Raw genomic sequence first — 23,905 nt, 5'->3', positions numbered from 1 at the left:
AAAGTCATTATATTGCCAAGTCAGGGCTGTAAGGTAGATGACCCATTAATTAGATGTTTTGCCCTGTCAAAAACTCCATTGTTTCAGTCAATCTGTGGCAGCTCGCATTGTCATAATGAAGAATGAAGCGTCTTTTCTTTGACTTTTTCCGAAGTTTTTCAAAAACTGATGGCAAACAAATAGTGATGTAACATTCCGAATTGACCGTCCTATAATGCTCTAATGGCACAGTCGCCACATGACCGGTATTGCCGAAGAAACAAGCAACCACTTGCTTTCATTTGCTTCTTCCACGAACAACTTTGGTTGGATTTGGCTTATCTTGAAAGACCCATACAGTGAGTTGCTGTTTTGTTTCAGGATAATACGCGTATATCTATGATTTGTCACCTGTAGATATTTAAACTGCTTTTGATGATGCACCTTGAGTGAATTTCTTCATCATCTGTCAGGTTATGCGGTATCCAACGCGAACAAACCTTTTCCACATGCAAAATCTTATTAATGCTTGTCATACTAATGTCTAAAGAAGCCTCAATCTCACGATGTGTCACATGGCGATCATGTTTTATCAGCTCCATGCACAGCATCAATGTTTTCTTTCACTACAACCGATGTTGGATGACCTTTACAGGATTCATCCTGGAATTCTTGGCGGAATAATAACCTAATTGGCTCGTGTAGTAATTTCTCTCTTGAACTTTGTAGCCATTCAAAAGGTTACCACCTGCAATACTGAAATATCAAGTATTTATTACTATGATGTCAGAGATCTCTAACCCCATGTGTTCTTCTATTCGGTACAAGGTATAACTTACACAAGCAATTAATTATTTGTGAACACCTTACGTATAAATTTTCTACATTTCGTTTGGTTGTGATTGCCTACGTTCTACAACAGTCCAAACTCATTTGTATGTACTTGAGTTTTACCTGCTTCACTAACTGGGATACAACTCAAAGAATGATCAAGCTCTCGATCATCATCCGAGCACATTGTAACAGTGACATCTGAAATCTGCTGTCTATTAATGTCTGAAGAGATGAAACAGCTTTATTTGTCAGAGTGTGTACTCCTGTGCTCAATTAACATTTCACAAGGAAGCACAGCGCATAGCAAGAGAGTGGGTTCTCACTACTTTAACTACCACAAGGAGGTGAGGGTATCATTTTGAAACAAAAACACACCGTTCAGAAAGCCAGAGAGGTATGAAGCTCTTCATCAGGAGCTCTTATACCAATGCACGATAATTGCTTGACCAAGACCAGACAAGAGGTTCGTCCTCCCCAGGTAGCACTCGCTGCTTGTGCTACACCTGTGTCGGGTTCAGTCGGACAATGGATCGCACTGCTATTCCGTGTTTGTCCCAAAGATAATATTTCTCAAGAATATGTAATAATAATAATAATAATGTTTTATTGCGTGAACATATTACATGTTATGCAATCGTCAGATAACTGAATTAAGCTAAAATTTTTCACTCATACTTGCATCAAAATCCCTTTCTAACATACAGTTTTGACATTCACTCTCTCCCAGTCATTCGAATTGTTCCACCCTTTCCCCAGTCAGTAAGCCAATTGTTATGTCTCCCAGTTGTGTGCCATGAACTCGTCCGTACTGTAAAATGCGTAAGTGGTCAGTGTTGTTTTTAGACGAGTCTTAAATGCCTTCAGCATTGGGGCACTTTTAATCGAGCTTGGCAATTTGTTGACCAATCGAACTCCTGCCTGAGAAGGCAGTCGTTCATGAGCTACCGTTCTATGTCTCACAGATCGGTAGTCGTCCCTGCCTCTCGTTGCATAAGGGTGTATGTCACTACCTCTTATGGTCTCGCATTTGGACTTGAAAAAAATGCAGGTTTCCAATATGTAGAGGCAAGGAAATGTCAACAGTTTCAGGTTTTTGAAAGCTGGTCTGCACGACTCTCTCCGTTTCAGTTTTGCAATTGTTTGGACTGCTTTTTTTTGAAGGATGAAAATTCTGGAAAAGTTTGCGTTTGTGCAACCTCCCCACAAAGCCACTCCGTAGGAGAGGTGCGGGTAGATTAGTCCGTAATATGCCGTCATCAGTACCTGGGTTGGGCAGTATTCGGACAGTTTCCGCAAGACATAAATGCCTGAGGATAGCTTTGAACAAACATGATCTACATGAGAATCCCAAGTCAAACCTCGATCTAGGTGTATTCCTAGGAATTTCATAGCGTAGACTTCAGTGATTTCAGTTTCATCCAACATGACTGTTGGACTATAATCTGAATCTGTTTGTCGCAAACTGAATTTGATGAAAGATGATTTCGATGGGTTTGTTTTCAGATTGAGCTCGTTGAAGTGTTGAACTAAATTGTTTAGCTCAATGAAAGACATTTTTTCGAGCGCCTCTTGTGATTCTGAGTTGAGATAGAGAGTCGTGTCATCTGCGTATTGGACGAGCCGCCCTTGTTGCACAGATGAGCCAACATCATTGACGTAGATCAAAAAGAGAAAAGGGCTGAGTATTGAGCCTTGAGGAACTCCATAGTTCAGCCCCAGCTCCTCCGATCTAACGCCTGAAATGCCTACGAATTGTGTTCGATTACTAAGATACGATTCAAGCCACTTGAGTGACCTTCCTCGTATCCCGTAATACTCCAGTTTGTGAGTGAGGATTTGGTGGTCGACACAGTCAAAAGCTTTTGATAAGTCAAGGAATATACTCAAAGTATTCCCTCAACCTTCAATTCCCTCTACCACTGCATCGACTAAACGGCATCTACTGTCGATTTACCGCTTCGGAATCCGAATTGGTTTGCAGATAGCAGGTGGTGCTTATCCAGAAAATTTAGACATCGGGAAAGAAAAAGCTTCTCAAAGATTTTGCTGAAAACCGGCAGCATTGAGATTGGGCGGTAATTTTGAATAGAGAAAGGGTCGCCCTTCTTGAAAATTGGCCTGACTTTGGCCTTTTTGAGAGAGGAGGGAAAGGTTCCAGCGTGAAAAGAGAGGTTAATGAGATGTTCAAGTGGCCCCAATAAATGCTTAGAACACTGTTGTAGGAGCCACGTTGACACGTGATTCGAGTCATTTGACCGTTTTGTTGGAAAATCTCTTATCACTCTGGCAATCTCCTCCTCTGATACCGGGACCAGTGCCATTGAAGCCACCGGACTCGGTACTAAGGGGGGAGCAGGCTGACTATGTGGTGGACGAAGTCCTTGGTCAGCTCCAACCGAGGAAAAGAATTTGTTAAACTCATCAGCTATCCTTGAAGGGTCGTTGATGAGTTTATTTTTTATGTGCAGTTCAATTGGTTTGTCAGTCAGTGGTTTTTTATTGTTAATGATGGCCCATGCGGTTTTTGAAACGTTTTTTGACGTGAGCAATGCTTTGTTTACATCGTAAGCTTTTGCAGCCTTGATGACTTTTTTATAAATCCGTTTGTAATTTTGAAAAAATGTTTTGAATTCCTCGTTGGTTGTGTGCTTGTTAGTTTCTGAGAAAAAGAAGAGTCTTTCTCTAGAAACCAGGATACCTTTGGTAATCCATGTGCACTTCCTTTTTTTTGCGTTTTTGTTGGGTATTCCTTAGGGGACAGCTCACGTCTAAATTGAAATTGAAGGTGTTTTCAAATGTTTGGAATTGCAGCTCAAGGGAGTCTTCAAAATTTAGAAAGCTCCAACTCTCTTTTTTCAAAAGAAAGTTGAGTAATGCTATGTTTGCGGGCCTTATGTCTCTAGTTGTTGTAGTATTGATGTAGTATTTGATGTGTGATTAATGAGAGACATACATCTAATAAGAAATATGAGCTTACTTATCAACACCAACGTCATCTGGAACTTTCAACTTAATGACTAGGGAGTAACAGCTGTGCTTAGCTGATTTTTTAAACACGTATCGGTTTTGCACAATTTCTCTACTGACAGAGGAATATGGAATTTTCGAAAAAGAAACCACAATAATAACAAGAAAGTAAATGTTTCAGTGGGCTTTTAAAAAAATTCATTAAATGAGTATATTGTCTTCATTACCAGGTACTCTTTCAATTTATTCTTAAAAATAGAAGAATGTAAGAATAAATGAAAAAAATACCTTTCCAAGTACACCAGGGTGATGATGGCACACTCCGCTGTAAGCTGAGCTGCATTGAACAGAGTGCGGACAAACTTGTAGATTTGTCTATGTTCAGGATTATGTTTGTTGTAGTCATCAGGTACACCATCCCTCTGTGAACACAAGGTTTGTTATATAAATAACTCAAAGTAAGAGGAGGAAATAATTCCATCAAACAATATTTTCTATATAAGCACAAATGAAGCATTATAAGGTTAAGTAATATTGTTAATGGAGTATGTCTAGAAGAAGAAACAATACTGTTCACTAATGTATTTAATATCTATAGCAGTAAGTCACAAGCAGGATGACCAGATGCAAATTCCTAAAAGGAGGACTTTTGGGGTTAAAAAGGACAGTAGTAAATATTCTAATACAATTTGTGAAAAACCTTCATTTATAGATTATTTTTTCAAAAAAAAACGCACATTATAAATTTGTACTATATTTGAGAATATTATAATACAAATAAAAAACGAAAATTGGATTTGTTTCTAGATATACATAAAAAATGATATATTATTTAAGAAAATATTGATGGATAAAAGTAATGAATCTACTCAAAGTTATGGAAATAATCGAGTCCACAAACTATTTCCACCATGTTATATTTTATTATTCAAAACTTTGTACCGGCGCTATCTGGAATCATATTAAGATAGCGAAAAACAAAAAACAAATATTGCTGTAAATAAAATGGGAATTCTAAAACAATTCTTCATTTTTCTCTATGGTGGATGATAACAGATGTAACCATGCCTTTTCCAAAATGTTAAAAGTGTTCAAAAATAACATTAAGAGATACAAACAGATTTTTTTTTAATAGTGTAATAAATAAATAATATTATTTTGATAAGTCATGGGACAAAGTTGGGGAATTTTTTCAACGTGAAAGAAAACAATCTTGAAATTTTTCATTGGTAGGAATTGATTAACAAACCCATCCAAACTGTAAACACTGTCTATACTGAGTTACATATGAATCTGCAAAAATTATGGCAGTTATCATTTTCACAAACTCGCATAACATTAATACATATATCAGTTTTCCGATTATTGTGTTTTGGATTCAGGGAGCTATGATCAGAAATTATGCGAAAAATCTCCTGGAAAATTTGTGATGCAATAAATGCAGATTTCTACGCAATTATCTAAAACCGTAAGGTAAAGGAAATAAATTTCATGACAACTCTAGAATATAATGTGCTTATACATTTGAACCAGCCAGGTTTGGTAATTTTCATCACTAAGTAAAGGTAACATTAAATAAAACATTATCGGTAAAATGCCTTATTTCAGAGGTCTTTTTCTTGTTCATATTTACTGTAGTTATGTTTTCATTAGAATAATTTATTACGAAATGAACAAATCAATTATAAACTCTTTAATTTTAAAATAATTGGTTTGAGTTAAAACAACACTAAATACAATGAATTCAAACAACACCTGCCAAAATGACATAGGCTTACTACTTTTATTTTATACTCAATTGTTATGTTCATATTTTCAAAAACCAATTATGTTATGTTATTTGTATTTTTTCAAATAAATGATTGAACATAGTACAGATTAAGAAGTTAAAGAAGAAAGACTAAAGGTTTCTTCTGCATCAATTACAATTTTATAATGTAAAACATTAGTGCATTAGTTACAACTTACCGTTAGTGGATGCATTTTCTCGTCAAATATATCAATATGACGAGCTGAGGTTCTATTCTTGATATGGTAGTAAATGGCAAGGGATACACACTTCACAGTGTTTTTTAGGTTAGGCTGAGATACGGTGCTGTCATCAAGGTAGATTGTAGAACATGAACTGCTCTTCTTCAATCCACCCCGAGAATCAATCTGTAGCAATTACATTAGAATTAGTAATACTTTTGACAGATATATCTTAGTGATACTGAGATACAGTGCTGTCTCCACAGAAGGTTGTAGAACATGAACTGTACTTCTTCAGTCCACCCCGAGAATCAATCTGTAGCAGTTACATTAGAATTAGTACTACTTTTGACAGATATATCTTAGTGATACTGAGATACAGTGCTGTCTCCACAGAAGGTTGTAGAACATGAACTGTACTTCTTCAGTCCACCCCGAGAATCAATCTGTTGCAGTTAGATTAGAATTAGTAATACTTTTGACAGATATATCTTAGTGATACTGAGATACAGTGCTGTCTCCACAGAAGGTTGTAGAACATGAACTGTACTTCTAACATGATCTTCAGTCCACCCCGAGAATCAATTTGTTGCAGTTAGATTAGAATTAGTACTAATTTTGCCAGATATATCTTAGTGATACTGAGATACAGTGCTGTCTCCACAGAAGGTTGTAGAACATGAACTGTTCTTCTTCAGTCCACCCCGAGAATCAATCTGTTGCAGTTAGATTAGAATTAGTACTACTTTTGACAGATATATCTTAGTGATACTGAGATACAGTGCTGTCTCCACAGAAGGTAGTAGAACATGAACTGTTCTTCTTCAGTCCACCCCGAGAATCAATCTGTTGCAGTTAGATTAGAATTAGTACTACTTTTGCCAGATATATCTTAGTGATACTGAGATACAGTGCTGTCTCCACAGAAGGTTGTAGAACATGAACTGTACTTCTTCAGTCCACCCCGAGAATCAATCTGTTGCAGTTAGATTAGAATTAGTACTAATTTTGCCAGATATATCTTAGTGATACTGAAATACAATGGTGTCTCCACAGAAGGTTGTAGAACATAAATGTGTATGTATTGTAATAAATCAGTTTTTTAAGAAGAATTACATAGAAACAGTACCGAACCCTTTTAATTTTGTTTTTCATCAGTTTTACTTTTGTTTCTTTTCACAATATGCTGTACAGTAGTGTAAAAGAGTATAATAAAAAAGAGGAATTTAAAAGTAAAAAGATTTATAAAAGCAAATAAATTAATTCAATACTGAACATCTTAACCTGAGCAAAGTCGGCTTATACACAATTAAAGCTGCTTATAAGTAAAATTGTGTTTAACCTTTTTTATAACAATCAGCTAGCTGCTCCTGTTATTGGAAACAGTCACTCAAGATTTTGAAAATAGCTCTTCAGTCAGAAATTATGTTATCTGAATACAATTCATCCTTACAAGGTATACAAGGTACAGATACGTTATCTTGACTATGCACTACAGATACATACTGCAAATATTCTGACCTACACTGCACACTTCTTTCACCATTCATACAACTGTTTAAAACATTCCTGGGATCCATATTTTGAAAGTTCCTTTAGTTTTTTCCTACACCAAAATGTCTAGTTCTTTCACCGTAAAACTTTCCAGCAACCTAATACGATTTGGAAAATTTAGATAATTAGTCTCGTCATATTAAATATTAATCTAATCTTTTCAAGTCAACACTGTATTTGGGTTGCAAAGGGTGAGGGTCATCTTTGAGATGAATTTTTATACAAATGAGCATTTAAATAATCGTGGTTGGTTATTGGTCTAAAAGCAGCTACTGATTGGTGGCCAGAGAAGTCCTGTGGAACTTGGTTGTTAAGGTTGTGTAGCTCATTGTTTTCCTTCTGTCAATTATCTAATTGGTTGACTCCTTTAGTAACCTTTTAGCTGCTAGGAAACTGACTGACATGCTTGGCATGTTGATCTAAGAATCTTCTTTGGCTAGTGTATCAACATGCTCATTTTTCCCGATACCATGTATACAAAAATCTACTGTTATGCCATAGTAAATTCACTTCCAAGAAGCCACTGTATCAGTTGTCTGCTCACAAGCACATCCCCAATTTGTCTGGTTGGTGCACAGGCTAAGACTCGCAGCTTGGGATTCTCACAGTATAACACTGTTTCCCGCTTTATGGAGATGAGCATTTTAAAGGCTAGTAGCACTGCTCAAATCTCTCTTTCAAAATTACTGGTAAAGCTTCCGACCAGTGCTGCGATGGATTCTTCTACGAGTACACATCAGCCTGTCTGTTGCGCCTCACTCCAGTTGCTGATATACCTATATATATAAAACCGTAGCCTTTTATCTTCCGGGCATTTCTGTATCATCCCCAGCAGTATTGTCTCGATGTTAGGGACGGTTAGTTTTGAGTTCGGTGGGGAAAGCGTTGTACTGTATAGAAGTGACATCTCTAGAGATTGGAAACTGTTTTGGGTTTTTAAAGGACTCTGTAAGGCCATACACATTCAGAGATTCAGCCTTAGCAAGGAACATAGTTTGAAAGGTCAGCCTGAAAACAGCTGAACTGTTATGATTTCCAGTATTCTACACCTCTTTCTTGGATTCGCTCGGTAAGTGCCAGATCAGCTGTTCCCTCCTAGTGCTAAGGTTCGATCTCCATCTACAAATCCATAGCAGCATTGGGGTTGAGATTGCACCACCAGTGATGACTCACAATGCATGGTTCTAAGCCACAAGTTTTTTTTTAACAACTGTAGTTGAAGCAGTTATAACAAGCTCACTTCCATACTCCATGGCCATTGGAACTTATTATGCAGAAACTAATGTATCAATATTTTAATCCAATAATGTGGTCCTCCAATAGTTCAGAGTAGTTATAGTAGTTTGATGCACAAACCCCACAGAGGTAATTCTTCCAACATAAATGATTAGCTGAGTCCATAAATGAAATTGCTGAGACATTTCTTCCAATTATTGATCCTAGGATCAAGTGTGTCAACTTTAAAGCTTGAAACTTTTTTCATTATTTTTTCTAAAGGGGAGGCCGATCTCCTTTAAGCCTTATTCTCCTTGACCTCATAAGCCACTAGCTTGCGCAAGGATCTTATCAAACGGAATAATAGGAAGAGTAAATGCAGTACAAGGTCGATGGTACTGATAACAAATGCTATGGTCACAGACAGGATTTGAACCTACGCTATCTCTAACTCAGATTAAATGTCCAATTTATTCGACCGCTTAGCTCTACCGATGACATTGTTAAAACAATAGTACTTTATTCCTACAAAACAATTTAGGGACACATTACTTCCAATGAGAAAATAAAACAGTTTCTAGATATTACTGATTAGTAACTTGTCAATACATGTGTTTAAATACAAACTTGATTGGTAACAGCTAGAAGAAAGTATTTAATTTATCACTAGCTACCAAATGTGTATCACAGTGAGAGCTAACAATGGTCAGAGCCTTTTCATGATTACATCATCCTTAATAAACAAAAGGTTCAGTTGGGAGGGTGACCACCAAAACCATGTCATGCTACAAAGAACATTTATTTTAAAATATAATTTAAAAATATGTTTTTAATGTTCTAATCTATACTTTTGCAAGCAAATAACTATGTTTATCCAAACAATAATTTTATTAGAAAAGGAAATTTATCTAAATTCACCAAAGTAGCAGTACAAACTGTAATTTTATTGATTATCACTCTAACACCCCACCCAACACAGCAGGTAAATTCTGATGAAAGTATAATAATACTCCACTAAAATAAACATTTTATTTACTTACATGATTTTGGCTCTTTTTTCTTACTAGTCCATCTGCAAGCAAAATTAGACAATTAGAAAAATATCAATACTTTACATTAATTTCAATTTCAGTAATTCTCAACTAAGTATTAACTCATTACAGATCTTAAATAGGTTACAAACAATGGAGCATTTTTAATTAAAACTCTCGAACACTTGGCATATGTGCTTTAGATGCTGTCCAATACATGGATACTTGTAGTACAACTGACTATGTCTAGTTAGTAACTTCACGAAATATCTTTATGTTCATTATTGTGTAACACATTGTGTAATGATGCTGGAACTTAAAATATGGTCAGTTTTTTATTGCAAACCTCTACTATATGTGTTATATATTGATGCTAAAAATATCCAAAAAAGATATCTTTTACCATTTAAGACAAATTTGAAACATACCTGAGGCTAATAACGTAAACCGGCATGGTATTTAATTCTTGTTACATTAGTATACAAGTTTCTTACAGACAGTGACATAACTATTTTTGAATTTGGATGAATTACCTTTTTTTAGTAGAAAATTAGAAAGTGTTAATACAACTAATTTATTCTGAATCCAAGCAATGATCAAAGAAAAAAATAACATTAAATTTAATTGACTTATTAAAAGCTTTACGAAAAACAATTTTTGTTTATTTAAAGTTACAAAATAGTTGAAGAATGAGTAATTAATTACAATATAATAATAATGGATCAAAAATAATAAAAATAAAGTAGTTTTAATTCTACATGAAAGTTTAATAATATGTGTTATTGATAGAGTTATTATAGTAAAAGAGGCTTTCTTGAGGATAACCTTTCTGATTGTGGGTCACTAGAAGTTACTCTGGGTTTTATTTCAATGTAAGCTTTAGTGGCAATAAAATTAGTTCACATTTCAATAATAAACTAGTTTTTTATATCGTCATATATAACCAAGATATTTTACTGTTTATGTATATCCCAAAATAGATAATACATATAAGCCTGTTACACTTGTAAATTATCGTTAACAGTTGCTTAAAAATTACAAATATCTACTAATCTGTGGAATATCATTTAGATATAACCTAAAATTTCAGTCTGGTCACAGCAATGTATCATATTTAATTGTTACACTTTCAATTACTCAGATATGTATTACGCAGCAATGTATGAAACATGTGCGTAATTAGCATATTTTCATATTATGTACCATACCTTTTGAATGAGTAAAGATTACCTAAATTTGGCAAGATCATATGAGTGCAAAGAGGAATAATCAAAACTCTTATATTATCGGGTTCATTAGGAGTTTTTTTAGATTCTTCTATTGTACTTATACCAGCTAGTGTCAACAAAGTTGCCACTGATGTCATCACATGTATTGTGCAGTCTTGTGTGTACAAACAACACAGATTTTTAGAAATCACATGAAAGCACTTAACATCAACATCTAGCACACACAGCAAACTTCAATCGAGGAAACGGCCAAGTTCAAAATAAATGCGACTATATAAAAAGCTGATTGAGTCATTCGTACATTTTTTGTATGGTTGCTGAATCATGTCAGTACAATGATTTTTCGCACTATAACAGATTAAATCGTGACGACGCACCCACAATTGTTACGTAGCCTACATGATGGCTGTCAAACTGTCTGCCAGAATTGCAAAAGCAATAGATACCTCATGTTATTATTGTTAACAAAAAAATAAATAAAACACACACTTAACAAACCAAATACACATTATTAATATTTTAACTGAAAAAGTCATATTTACTGCAACTATCACTTTCAAGTTCGAAATAATAACATTTAATAAAAACAAGATTACCAATATTCAATTTTTAATTATCTACATTTTTCAAATTTTTGATGCCTAAACTGAAAAATTCTCATATTAACATGACTTGACTTCTGGCATCATAGGAATAAACTAACATAAATTATACTTTACTAAAGAAAAATCTTTCATTTGGTTTTAAAAACTTTTTTCAGCCAGCGTTGTACTTGCTCTTTGCAATAATAATGAAAATAATACAAAAGTTGACACTAAAAATGTCTTGAAACTTAAATAAGCCGCAATTTCGGTAAAGTCGACCTTTTGAGGTCGGGTTTGTGGCATTCTGTTCTACTAATACCTACGCCACTATTACAATTTTTCTCCTGACTCCTTGCGGGCCGTACCCCTGGAAGAATAGTTCTCCACTGAATACATGTTAAAATAGTTTTTCATGTACACTAACATCTAAATTTTTTTAGCTCTATTTGCAATGGTTAAAATAATATTAAGCCGTGCCGGAAGTTTATTGACACCCTGTTATAGAAATAATATTGAACTTTCACTAGTTCAACAGTTACACAAATGTGCCTAAACCACAGGCATCTCCTAAATTATATGCACCTAATAAAACATAAATTTATGAGGAAAGGGCAAATAGTTTTTTTTTTATAAAACATCTAGATGATGTTAAAAAGCATGTTTTGTGTGAGTTTGTAAAATAAAAATTTCAAAACTACTGACAACAACAAAACATAAAATACAAGGCAAGACTACAATGCTAATAACATAAGTAACCGTACAGTGGCATGTTTTTCGAAAACTGGCAACAATCTACCTCCGAGTTGTGGCTTAAACAAACATACTGTGAAAGAACCAAAATTAAAGTGAGTTGTACAGTAGTTTCATTAAAACTTACCACTGCATGATAAATCATTTTTCTCTATTTTTTTGGCCAACTGTCGATATTTGAGCAGTGACACTAGAAAATGAGTACAGTCAAGTGTTGATAAATGAACAGTGGCACTACACCTGAGTATGGCCAAGTGCCGATATACGAACAGCGGCACTATAAATGAGTTGGCCAACTGTTGATATTTGAGCAGTGGCACTACAAATGAGTATGGCCAAGTGCCGATATATGAACAGCTGTACTACACCTGAGTATGGCCAAGTGCCGATATATGAGTAGTGGCACTATAAATGAGTTGGCCAACTGTCGATATTTGAGCAGTGGCACTACAAATGAGTACAGTCAAGTGTTGATACATGAACAGTGTCACTACACCTGAGTATGGCCAAGTGCTGATATATGGGCAGGGGCACTTCACGTAAGACTCAAATTAACTAAATTAATTTAGGAATATTTACAGTTAAAGTAATATACTAACTTCAGTTGGAGCTCACCCCATAAAACGTCTCCTTACACTAAAACTGGTACAACTCCTACAGTAATATATTCTTTATATTTAATTAGTCATCCATTAAATTAAAAAACATGAGATAAAATTATGAAACAGTTATGTAGTTTATATTAAATTTTCAATATATGAGCAGTGGCACTATACACGAGTATGGCCAAGTGCCAATATACCAGCAGCTACACTAAATGTGAGTATGGCCAAGTGTCGATATATTTGCAATGGCACTACACGTGAATAGTATATTTCAGAAAAATGATGAATAGAAAAATATCTAGAGTCTTGTATCTAATGTGGAAAACTGAGGGATTTTGTTAGCTGTGAATATTTGAGAGTGGCATATTTTGCCTTTTTTCAATCACACATGTCCTATGGCATTGTTTTGTGGGGTCACTCCAATGCTGTGAATGATATTCTTCTCATTCAAAAAAAAAGTAGTTAGAACCATCAGTAGAAGCAGCTCTCTAGAACATTGCAAACCACTTTTTATCAATCTCAAATTCATGACAGTTATTAACCTTTACATTTTTCATATACTAGTCTATACAAAATTACAAATTACAGATTTCAATACCAGACAAGATTTTCATCAACACAATACCAGGGGTAAAAACAAATTAGATCTCCCTCAGCACAGGCTAGTCAAAACCGGCAACTCTTTTAAATTCAATTGCATAACTTTTTATAATAAGCTGCCTGCATCTGCTACAATGACTCCTTTCAATATTTTTAAACTAAAGATAAGTAACTGGCTCATATGCAATCCATTCTACTCTTTAAAAGAATTTTTAGATTCTGACATAAATATCATTTTTTGATTAGTTTGATTTGTAGATTTCTGATTTTTCTATACTGTATTAGCTATAACGTAATTAACAAACCATGTGCACACTCTTCATAGATTATATTAAACCTGTTACTTGGTCATAAAATTAGTATAATTATAGTACAATATTGTAATAACTAATTTTGTTGTTGTAAATATCAGTGCTGTATATTTTGACGATGCCTATTTCATATTGTTGTGACCAATGGCTAATAAACTTCTTGATTCTTGATTCTTAATATGGTCAACTGTCAATACATTAGCAGTGGCACTACATGTGAGTATGAAACTGTAACAATATATACTATATATATGTAGTACTAACGCGGTTTTTATAGTAAAAAAAGTGACAAGTTGTGCAGTTCAGAATACGCTATATAAAACACTGATCATAAAGAAGATAACTCATGCCTAATTTTATGATTGAGTGTTTAGTTTTACTTCGATGACAAGACATTTATTCGGTGATGTAATCACGGTACGTGTAAATGCTGAGTTTAAATCGGTAACATAGGAACAAAGGAAAATTGGTCAATCCAGTGTGAAGCATCAAAATTAAAGAGTAAGTTGTCTTAACATTGTTAGTAGCACTAACTCCAGATTAAATATTGAGGATAGTTCAGCCTGGTTGTATGCAAGTCAAAGCCTACAGTAACTGAAGAAGATAATAGACTAATGTAGGTACAGCGTTAGATATTGTAATTGTCTCTTACGAAAAACAATACCAAATATCCATTATATAACTCTTTTAAAGTGAGTATTCCTAAATATTTTAGAAGCTAAATAAATTGGCTGTATGGCGTATTGTCAAGATACTTTCAAGCTAACAATTCACCTTGTCCTGTTTCTGAATTTGTTTGTTACTTAAAAAAACGTTTTTTATCAGTCAGCGTCTCTGAAAATCATATAATTGATGAAAATAAGACTAGAAAGTATACTGAATGCAAATAGGTGTAATTTTGTAATTTGTCCACTGTTATTTCTTAATATTTAGGGCCAGTGGGACAAAACAGATATAACTGAAGACTTTGTGAACTAACAGCTGATTTCTAACAACGGTCTGTCAGAGCATTAACGATAGAGTAAAATTGTTGTGTATTTAGTCTTGCTACGTACTATCAAAGGAGTGACTGTGTAGAGGCATTACTTTAATTTTTGCCTCCAATAAATGAAATTTTAGTATTTTCACCTAAGTGAATATTGCACTAATAGAAACAGAGTGGCCTCCTTCTCAACGACATCACTTCCTTTTGGAAAACAGAAAACAAGAACTTATTGTCATAATAACATGTATTTTCACAGTAAGTCAAATTGTTTCTAACATAGTGTTTTAGGTCCCTGGTAAGAAAAACTCCTCCAAAAAAGAGGCTTCCATATAATATGAAATTACCATTAAGTCTAACATGTCATACATTTTGTTTTGTAAACAGACAAATTGAATTGAATATAGCGTCACCAAAATATAAATGCCTAAGGTATGTCCAAGTATTTCCAACCTATTTATTTTATATAAAATACGTTTTTAAGATTCGCTCTCTTTTTCAAATTTGAAATTTTCATTCTTAGACAGTATCAAAAACACAATAGGTCCTATAACTTTGAAATGATTACAGTTGTTTTGAAACTGTTATATAACAATAAATAAAGAAATCTACTAGTTAAAACCTAAATAATTCTATTATACAGTGGTAGCAAATATTGAAAAGGAACGTTAGATTGGTCAGATTACTTATCTACAATAACAAAAATTAAAATAAGCACAGAGTTCATGGATTTAAGTTTATTTACTTTATAGGCATGAATTTACTGTGTAGGTTGTGAAACACTAATTTAAGGCTGGCCATATTTGTATGTATGTACCCTTGACATAATGGCACCTGGAGATCGGGTTCACGTCGCGCTAACTGTATGACAGACGACAGTTAATATTTTACAGTAGCTATAGTGGTCTGCAGCCTATTTCATATTCCAAAAATCTTTTCAAACCTAATGTTTTCATATCTAATCATCTAGATCAATTATTGATTTCTTTTTAAACAAACATAAAATGAATACTAAAATTGTACGTTAAATAAAATTTCATCTATATAAGTATGCAAACACACGGTGAATTAGCCTACCCTCTTCCCTGTAGACCTACTGCATTTTGCTAAATGAAATTTTTGATTTGTATGTAAGTTACATAATTAAAAGTAAACATTTACTACTATTCCTCTTCACATGTTTTGTTGTTTTTGAATTACATGTGTTTAAGAAGAGAAAAGGATGACGACCCTATATTAATTACTGTAAATAAAATTAAGGAAAGACCTGAAATATGACACAAATCCCTCAAGAGAGAGAAAATCACTCAATGTAGCCTAAGGAAATTATATGTTCCTACCTATAGTAAATAACGTAATTTTGGCAAATCAATTATTGGATCAAATTTTATTTGTTTCATAGTTTAGTACTGAATAGTAAGGTTGCAGTATAAAAAGCAGCAAACAACAGTTGGAATCATTGATATTCATGACTATTTAAAATACTGTAAAAAAATGAACCAAATTACGTAATAGGTAAAATAACAATATAATTCTGCAGGTTTTAAATTGTAAAAAAATATATATTACGATAAATACAAAACTATTTATGCTATCTATATTTATAAAATGCAAGATTTACTTACTTTTTACTATTTTCAAGGATAAACGTGTCTGACTCTTTGTTACAGAAAGAACACACGTACATCGTTATTGTACTTATCGTGATTAATCAAATACAAAATACATTACTTTACTTTGAATTAATTTGGAACAATAACATCAAACTAAATTACATTTTAGGCTTTTAAAATTGTATTATAGTGAAGCTATATTTTTATATGTAATAGAAATGTATTTGTTTCAGATTACATAAAATAACTAAACAGTATTAAACTGTTTGAACAGCGTAGTACTTAGTATTACTTTAGCCAATCTGAAACCGTATTTCTGCAGGTACTGATGCCGTCAAAACTACATTCATTGATTAAAAAGTTTGTTTGATTCCAACTAAAATAGTAAATATTTTCAATATATCCATAATACCAAATTTAGAATGTTCAGAAAAAGTAGCCTAATCTCCAGTGCCTGTTTTTGCAACATAGGATATTGTTTGTTTTAACCTTTCTTACAGCAAAACACTATGACTTCCACCTTTAATTCTTCTTCTTCCTTTAAACCTCTTCACTACAATCTGGATACTTCGGATTTAAAGGAGCATAATCATTATCTTGTAACCATTTAACACATTGTTTAATGTTAAAACTACATTTTGAGACAACAACTAAATGTTCATCGCTATTGTTCTTGTCAGTGTCACTAGTCTACTCAGTAGCCTACATAAATTACATAAAAACAGCTGGCAATGATTAATTATGTATATCTATAGGTCAATCATTTATGCAATAGTCTCAATATTTCTAATCGATAATCATGATTTGATTGTGATGGTGGCCACTTATTATGCTGCAGAATATAGGATCAGGCAGTCCTAACTAAGAAACATGCAATTAATTGTTGCAAAGGTGCTCAGATCTACCCTACCCTGTGGGGGAACTAAAGAACACTCCACCCAAGATGAAACGCCCTATATGTGAGCTTCCACCTTACCCAAGAGGAATTTTTTCCCTTAAAGAAGTGAATTTTTCAGTTTTTAGGTCTTTCCTAATTTATATAAATTAAAATTGCTATCCTATTCAATTTTTTAACACTTTGCATTAAGCAAATCTGAAACAGGACTTGTATACAAAACTAATATTATTGTAAATAAACTAGACTAGGCTACCTTACGTTTTGTGATATATAATAAAATGTTGGCTAAATAGACTATTTACTCACTTTCAACTTTATACCGGTCTAAAAATATTGTTCCTGCCTTAGGATGTAACGATGGGTCAGTATCACAGTCTTCAGGCTCTCTTTCACTTATATGTTGGAGATTACCAATACTTTCTTCACCCTCTGGAACAGGCTCTTCAAAATCATTGTTCTTTCTCCCAGTGGGAGGGCTCGAATATGCACAACAACTGTTTTTGTTTCCCATTTTACAGTAGGTCTAATTTTATTTTTCAATATCTAGTTAGCTGCCCGGGATGATTCACTTTATCATACTTAAGGGTATATGATTAGGCCTACTGAATAGAGTACATTAATAACAAAAACCGTAATAACATGGGCTTAATTATAAGGATGAAATTGTATACAGAAAGAAAAACTAGAATAAAAAATGCACCAATGAAGATTTATATAAATAAAGAAAACCAAATTTCACCTTTAGTTTATTATGAATACATATATTTCTGAAATCTGCAATTATCAAACTAAAGAGTTAACAATAAGTCTTATATAGGCTACTTATGAAAGATAGTTATCAAACTATCATGAACCTTTTAGATAGAATTATAAATGCAGGGTTAGATTCCATTCCCACTAAATATATTTAGACTTTGAAATTACCACTAAACCAAGCATCACTAACACAAATGTTAGCTTCTTTAAAATTTCAAAATTTAATTATATAAATAAAAATATAATGTACAAATTTGTGACATCACAATACAATTCCTAACCAACAATCCCAACCCCTCATCGCTATTCACAATCCGCCATTCATGGGTTTTAAAGTAAACATGTCAATGACAGAGAGAAAATGCGGATCAAAGGAATTATACAAAATGTTATAACATGATTCATAAAAACGTAATAGCTATAAATGTATATTTAGCTCTATACTATCTTAAGAGAGATGTTAAGTGAGGCTTTTCTAAATACCAACGACATACTCAATCAATCAAAATACTTTATTTTTAATTTCATTATAAAAAGTAATGGTGTTAAAAATACAGATTAGTCTCCACGATTCTTGCTTTACAAAATTAGTATGTCTGTGTCATGGCAAAAAATTTCTCCAGTATATGTAAAGGCCATTCCAAGAACCCAGTCTTGTGTATTCAGGTTTTTCACTGATTCAGGTACTGCATTATACACTTTAAATCTAATGTACGATGGCTTCTTGCTGTACTGTGTAGTATGGTGCAGTAGAAGAAAGTAATATTTCGCGTCACGTGTTGTGGTAGGTAGTGGATATTTCCCCCTCGTATGTAGTCCTGCTGATATCAGGGGCGCACCAACAGGGGAGTGTCGGGGCCTGTGCCCCCTCTCTCAAGAGCATTTTATTTCAAAACAAACAATCGCTTAATAGTCTGTTTCGACTAAAAATAATGTTGAAATAATGTATGATTTATGCTGAAACTTTGAAATAAATCATAATGTAATATATACAATTGTTTTTTTTTAATACTTATTCTAGTTCACGAAATACGCGCCACTCCACTTATAATAACTCAATTTTGTTCAAAACGCTAAATATTTTAATGTCAGCGTGTCGCAGTACCTACGAAAGTGAGTTTAGTATTTACTATTTCTTGTGGCTCATACTTATACCCGGTAAAAATGTACTCGTACTGATTCAGTACTCCAAAAACGGTTCAGGTTCAATATCCAGCACTGTTACTGGTAAACCCAGGAACAACGGTAAACGAGTAATGTAATCGTACTTGTTTAGAATCGTACGTTACAGAGTACTTCTAAAATGGTACAGTTACATATTTCAGTTACTGTTACTGCTAAACAAATTCGAGTACTTTGTAGAAAGAACGTTGGTAAATATGTAAAGATCTGTATCTTAAAAGTACCTGTAAAATGTACCGCGAACATTCGATTTGCGGTAACTGGTATTCTCGTAGCAGACTGTACAACGTATCTTTTGCTGTAGTCCCGACGTGATTATTTGTCACATTAGTGAGTGAGTTGCTGAGCTCTGAGCAGTTCTGTAATGTATTAGTTTGTTGTCATTCGTTGTTACTACGAGGGAGGCAACACCGCCTAGGACAGTCTTGCGATTTGAGCAAGCAGTTGCCGGTAACGTTATATTAACAAAACCAGCTCAATATACATTGAGCTGGTTTTGTTAATACTCTCTGGGTTTGTTTTGAGAATACTCTGTAATAAAAATTAAACATTTTAAATGGTGGTTTACAAATTTACACGCTTGAGATAATAATGACTAAGAGCTTCATACTTACTTACTTACTTGATACTTTTGTTTCCGCAGGAAGTTGGCCCATCTTAGGGCTTCTGCAGGTCCAAAACTGCCCTGTATAGGAGGGACAGTGTTTAGGGTAGGGTGGGGTGTTCCAGCCCTTTACAATGATCAAAAAATTGTTCCATGCTATAGAAGGATTGATCTATTAGGAAATTTTTTAGCTCACTCTTGAATTTTTTGTTACAATTGATTGTTCTTATTATTAGTGGTAAAACTTGATAAATTTTTAGTCCAGAGAAATTTGGTTTTTTTTTTCAAAAAGAGTAAGCCTATGTTGCATTGAGAAATTGTTCTTAAATCTAGTATTGTAATTATGACTATTGTTTATAAATTCTAAGTTTTGAGATTTTATGTACCAGGCACATTCATAAATATATAGACATGGAACTGTTAATATTTTTAGGTTTTTGAAGTGATCACTACAATGTGAGCAGGGAGGCAGGCCCAACATGGCTCTGATGGCCTTTTTTGCCAAGTAAAAATTCGTTTGAGATTTGAGGCTGAGCCCGCCCACAGGATGATTGAGTAAGAGATGTGAGACTCGAACAAACAGTGGGATACAGATTTTTCCAATTTGTTGTTTTTGAGTTTTGCAAGGTTTCGAAGGACAAAAACGCCTTTGGCTAATTTGCTTTCAATTTTGACCAACTGTTCATTCCAGTCTAACCCATCATCCGATATCACCCCCAGCAGTTCTGCTGATTTTGTGACATCCATCTCCCTGTCACCTATGCACAAGCTAGGAGTCCAGGAATTTTTTGAATTTTTCTTTTGTTTTGTTTGGATGCAGATGCATTTTGTTTTTTCTTGATTGAGTTTGAGGTGGTTTGTTTCAAAAAATTGGGCTAGATTGTTTGCTTTGATGAAGGATTCTAATTCCAGGACTCCACAATCTCTGTGCCTGGTAACTAGGGTAGTGTCATCAGCGAACATGTAAAGATTTTCTACTGGAATCTTACTGGTTATGTTGTTTACATAAACCAGGAAAAGCAAAGGGCCCAGGATTGAACCTTGTGGCACGCCATTTCGGATCAAGCTGGGTCGTGAAAGTGTGGATTTAATTTTGAATTTGGTTGTGCTGAGAACCTCCACTACCTGATACCTATTGGTCAAGTATGAGGTTAGCCATGCGATGGCAGAATTTTGAACGCCCAGTGCTGATAATTTCTTCAATAAAATGACCGCATTGACACAGTCGAAGGCCTTCGATAGGTCAGCAAAACAGCCGAATACCGTCTCACCAGCCTCGACCGCATCAATGCAACCATTTACAAAATCAATTAAGGCCAGTTTGGTTGATTTGGATTTTCTGAAGCCATACTGCCTCTCCACCAGGAGTTTATTTTCCTCCAGGTAGAGAGTCAGCTGGTCACAGATTACCCTCTCAATGATTTTGGATACTGCCGGAAGGAGCGATATTGGACGATAGTTGCAGACATCGGACTCATCACCCTTCTTTTTGAAAAGAGGCCTCACCTTGGCCACCTTGCAGGCATCCGGGAAGGTGCAGCTGTTTATGGAGGCATTCACCAACTCCACAAGGGGTTTAGTCAGTTCCTTTTGACAGAATTTAATAGCCTTCATACATAGACCATCCACTCCGGCCGATGTTTTCGGTTTGAGTTTTGAAAAAAGTTTTTTTAGTATTCTATCATCTATGGGCCTGAAAGATTCTAGTTTTGTGTTAGGGTCTATGTTTGGACCGTCATTGTCATCAGAGCAATAGTTTAAATTTTCATTTAGATTTTATTAGATTTTTCATAACTTGACCAGTGCCGAAAAATGTGGACTACACAGTCAACAATGAAATTTAATCTGGTAATTTAATAACAACATTATTTTCATACTATTCCAAATTCTAAAGTTGCATTCTCGATTACAGTAGACTTGTTATTATTGTACTTCTTGTTTGTGTTTTGTTGGAATGATTAAATGTTTATAAACATTTGGTCTTAATCGAATCACAAGTTTCCGATTTATGAATTTTCAAAAGTTGTAGTTTAGTTTAAAACGCCAAAACCGGTGTTTTCGTTACTATCGACAAGGATTTAACTAGCCTGTATTTCACCCCGGGCAAGAATTTAATGTGTCGCTCCCCCATCTAGGTCTTATACCAATGAACCAAAAAATATAATATTACTTATTTAATGTTTTCACAATTTATAAACTCAGTTTAAAAGGTAGAAGATATAGTAAATAAGTGCTTAATGAAAGATATAAAATTACCATTATTTAATTTATAATTAATTAGTATTAAATTAATCGTAGTTCAATCTGAACAACCTAAACAAACTTGAAAATGATATTTTCAGGCTTTTTATGTTGCAAATGTTTTAAACCGCCAGCTCATTTACGAGGTTCTTTAATTGCGTTTAATACATTTTTTAAATCCAGCTCCATTCAATAAAGTATCATATTTTGGATGGCTTCAAACTTGTCGCAGTTCAACCTACCTATTATTTGAATAATCATAAGTTCAAACTTCTGTTCCTCTGAAAGTTCGTTTACTTCACCTTCTGCCTTTTAATCAAACATCCGCTTTTTTGTCCGCTTGCGTACTTCTTTGAAGTGAGGATCTCTGTTGATCTTTGTTGAAATGTCTTTGGCATCTTTAACTGCTTTATCCGTACAATATGATCATTGTGATTAAAATTCTGTGATCAATCGACTAATGTACCTTGCCGATTTGTCGACAGCAATGTCCTCCTTTTTTAGCAGTTTAATAACGATCTCAGTGCGGCCTAATTGTACCAAAAACAGGAGAGAACAACAAATTCAAACGTACTAACATATGTTAGGAGAGAGCACATGGTACAAATGAGACCAGAGAGCTTTCTGCTACCATTCGAGCTTGATCGCTCTTGAACCTTCCGGTCATGTTTCATCCGTTATCTTTAAATTGGTCTCTACAGTTTCTTATAAACCATTTTTGTTGTCGAATACTTTTCCAGACAGAACCAATTCTCTTTTTTCACTAACTGTTTTAAAACCAACAAAACTTTCCATTATTTCTGGACCCTTTTTATGATCTTTACGTAACGAATAACTGGAGACATTTGTTCTGAATTACTGATGTCTGGTGTACAGTCTAAAATAATCGAATCATATTTTAAAGCTTTCATTTACTACAATATATGCTTTCTGGTTTTTCCAACAATGATATCTAAAAACTCTTTCTGTATGTGAGGAAAAATTAGCTTTCTTGACATTATTATGGAGAGTAATATGCTCTTTTAATTGATGATGATACTGAGACACTACCTCTTAGGTATTTAAGAACTTACTACATCTAAGGTCCCAAAATTCTAGGCTTTCATTAGAACCTCACACCGGGCTAATTTTTTTAGCCAAATTTATAATAACATATGAACCCCTCACTAGTGGGCTTCCTCATGTGCTATCTTGCCTTGTAGTTCTCTAGGTCCACTCCGGGAAGACCCCCCTATTGATTTAGGGGTTTCCATACCGCCGACTTTCCGGTATTTCGGACAAGAAGAGAAGTCTGCGCCGCTGGCTTTTATTTATTGGTCACAGAATGTAGAGTACAGACTTATTACTGTTAGAATTCTTAATGCTTTAAACTCTTCTTTATAACTCTGTCAATTTTAAATAAATAAGTTGTCTTATTGCTTTCTTTTGTAAGATTAGGATTTTTGTGTGTGCTACTCCACGCTGTCAAACCATATTTAATATGAGATTCAGTCAAAGTGTAGTAGGCTGTTTTTGCTACATCAAGACTTCCTATCCATTTCAATCTTCTCACAGCAAAAACCCCTGATGATCAAATTATTCACATGAGTAGTCCAGGAAAGATCAGTGTCTATGGTAACATACAGTTATTCAATGTCTTTTCTTAACAAGAGATCAGGAGGGTTTAGTATTAACCTTCGTCAAGCCTTTTAAGAAATATTTCTTACCATTCGTCGTTGTTTGTTGTCCTCCAGCTGATCTGTGAGGAATTCAGTTAGGCTGACAACGCACTTAGTGTTGATCTTGCCTTTAAGAACTCGCGCTGGGGTTTTTTCAGCCCTTGATTTAACAGATGTTCAGTCATCCTTTCGATTTTTTTTGTAAATGTAGATATTAATGAAATTAGCTAATAGTTCTCTATTATTCTAAATGTTCCAGTCTTGTGTTTTTGGCAAATATTTTATGGTTTCAGTACCGACGGGAAGCGCCCTTGTTCAAATGATTTATTTATCACAGCAGC

The 23,905-nt window shown here is 34.2% G+C and overlaps 1 protein-coding gene across 1 annotated transcript in view; it reads right to left on the bottom strand.

Annotated features, from left to right (window-relative positions):
• Nucleotides 1-18,212, bottom strand: part of LOC124364810 (cyclin-Y) — a 31,695-nt gene extending 13,483 nt beyond the window's left edge. Inside the window, exons 1-4 of the mRNA XM_046820583.1 lie at nt 17,430-18,212; nt 9,561-9,592; nt 5,749-5,937; nt 4,069-4,202 (exon numbers count right to left, since the gene is read on the bottom strand). Coding sequence (XP_046676539.1) covers nt 4,069-4,202; nt 5,749-5,937; nt 9,561-9,592; nt 17,430-17,634 — 560 coding nt within the window. The 5' untranslated portion in view covers nt 17,635-18,212. The remainder of the gene's footprint in view (nt 1-4,068; nt 4,203-5,748; nt 5,938-9,560; nt 9,593-17,429) is intronic.
• Nucleotides 18,213-23,905: the final 5,693 nt, after the last annotated feature.

This window comes from Homalodisca vitripennis, chromosome 6 (genome assembly GCF_021130785.1).
Source record: "Homalodisca vitripennis isolate AUS2020 chromosome 6, UT_GWSS_2.1, whole genome shotgun sequence".
NCBI lineage: Eukaryota > Metazoa > Arthropoda > Insecta > Hemiptera > Cicadellidae > Homalodisca > Homalodisca vitripennis.
Note: the sequence above shows the minus strand (reverse complement) of the source record. Positions and strands in the feature narration are given on the sequence as shown.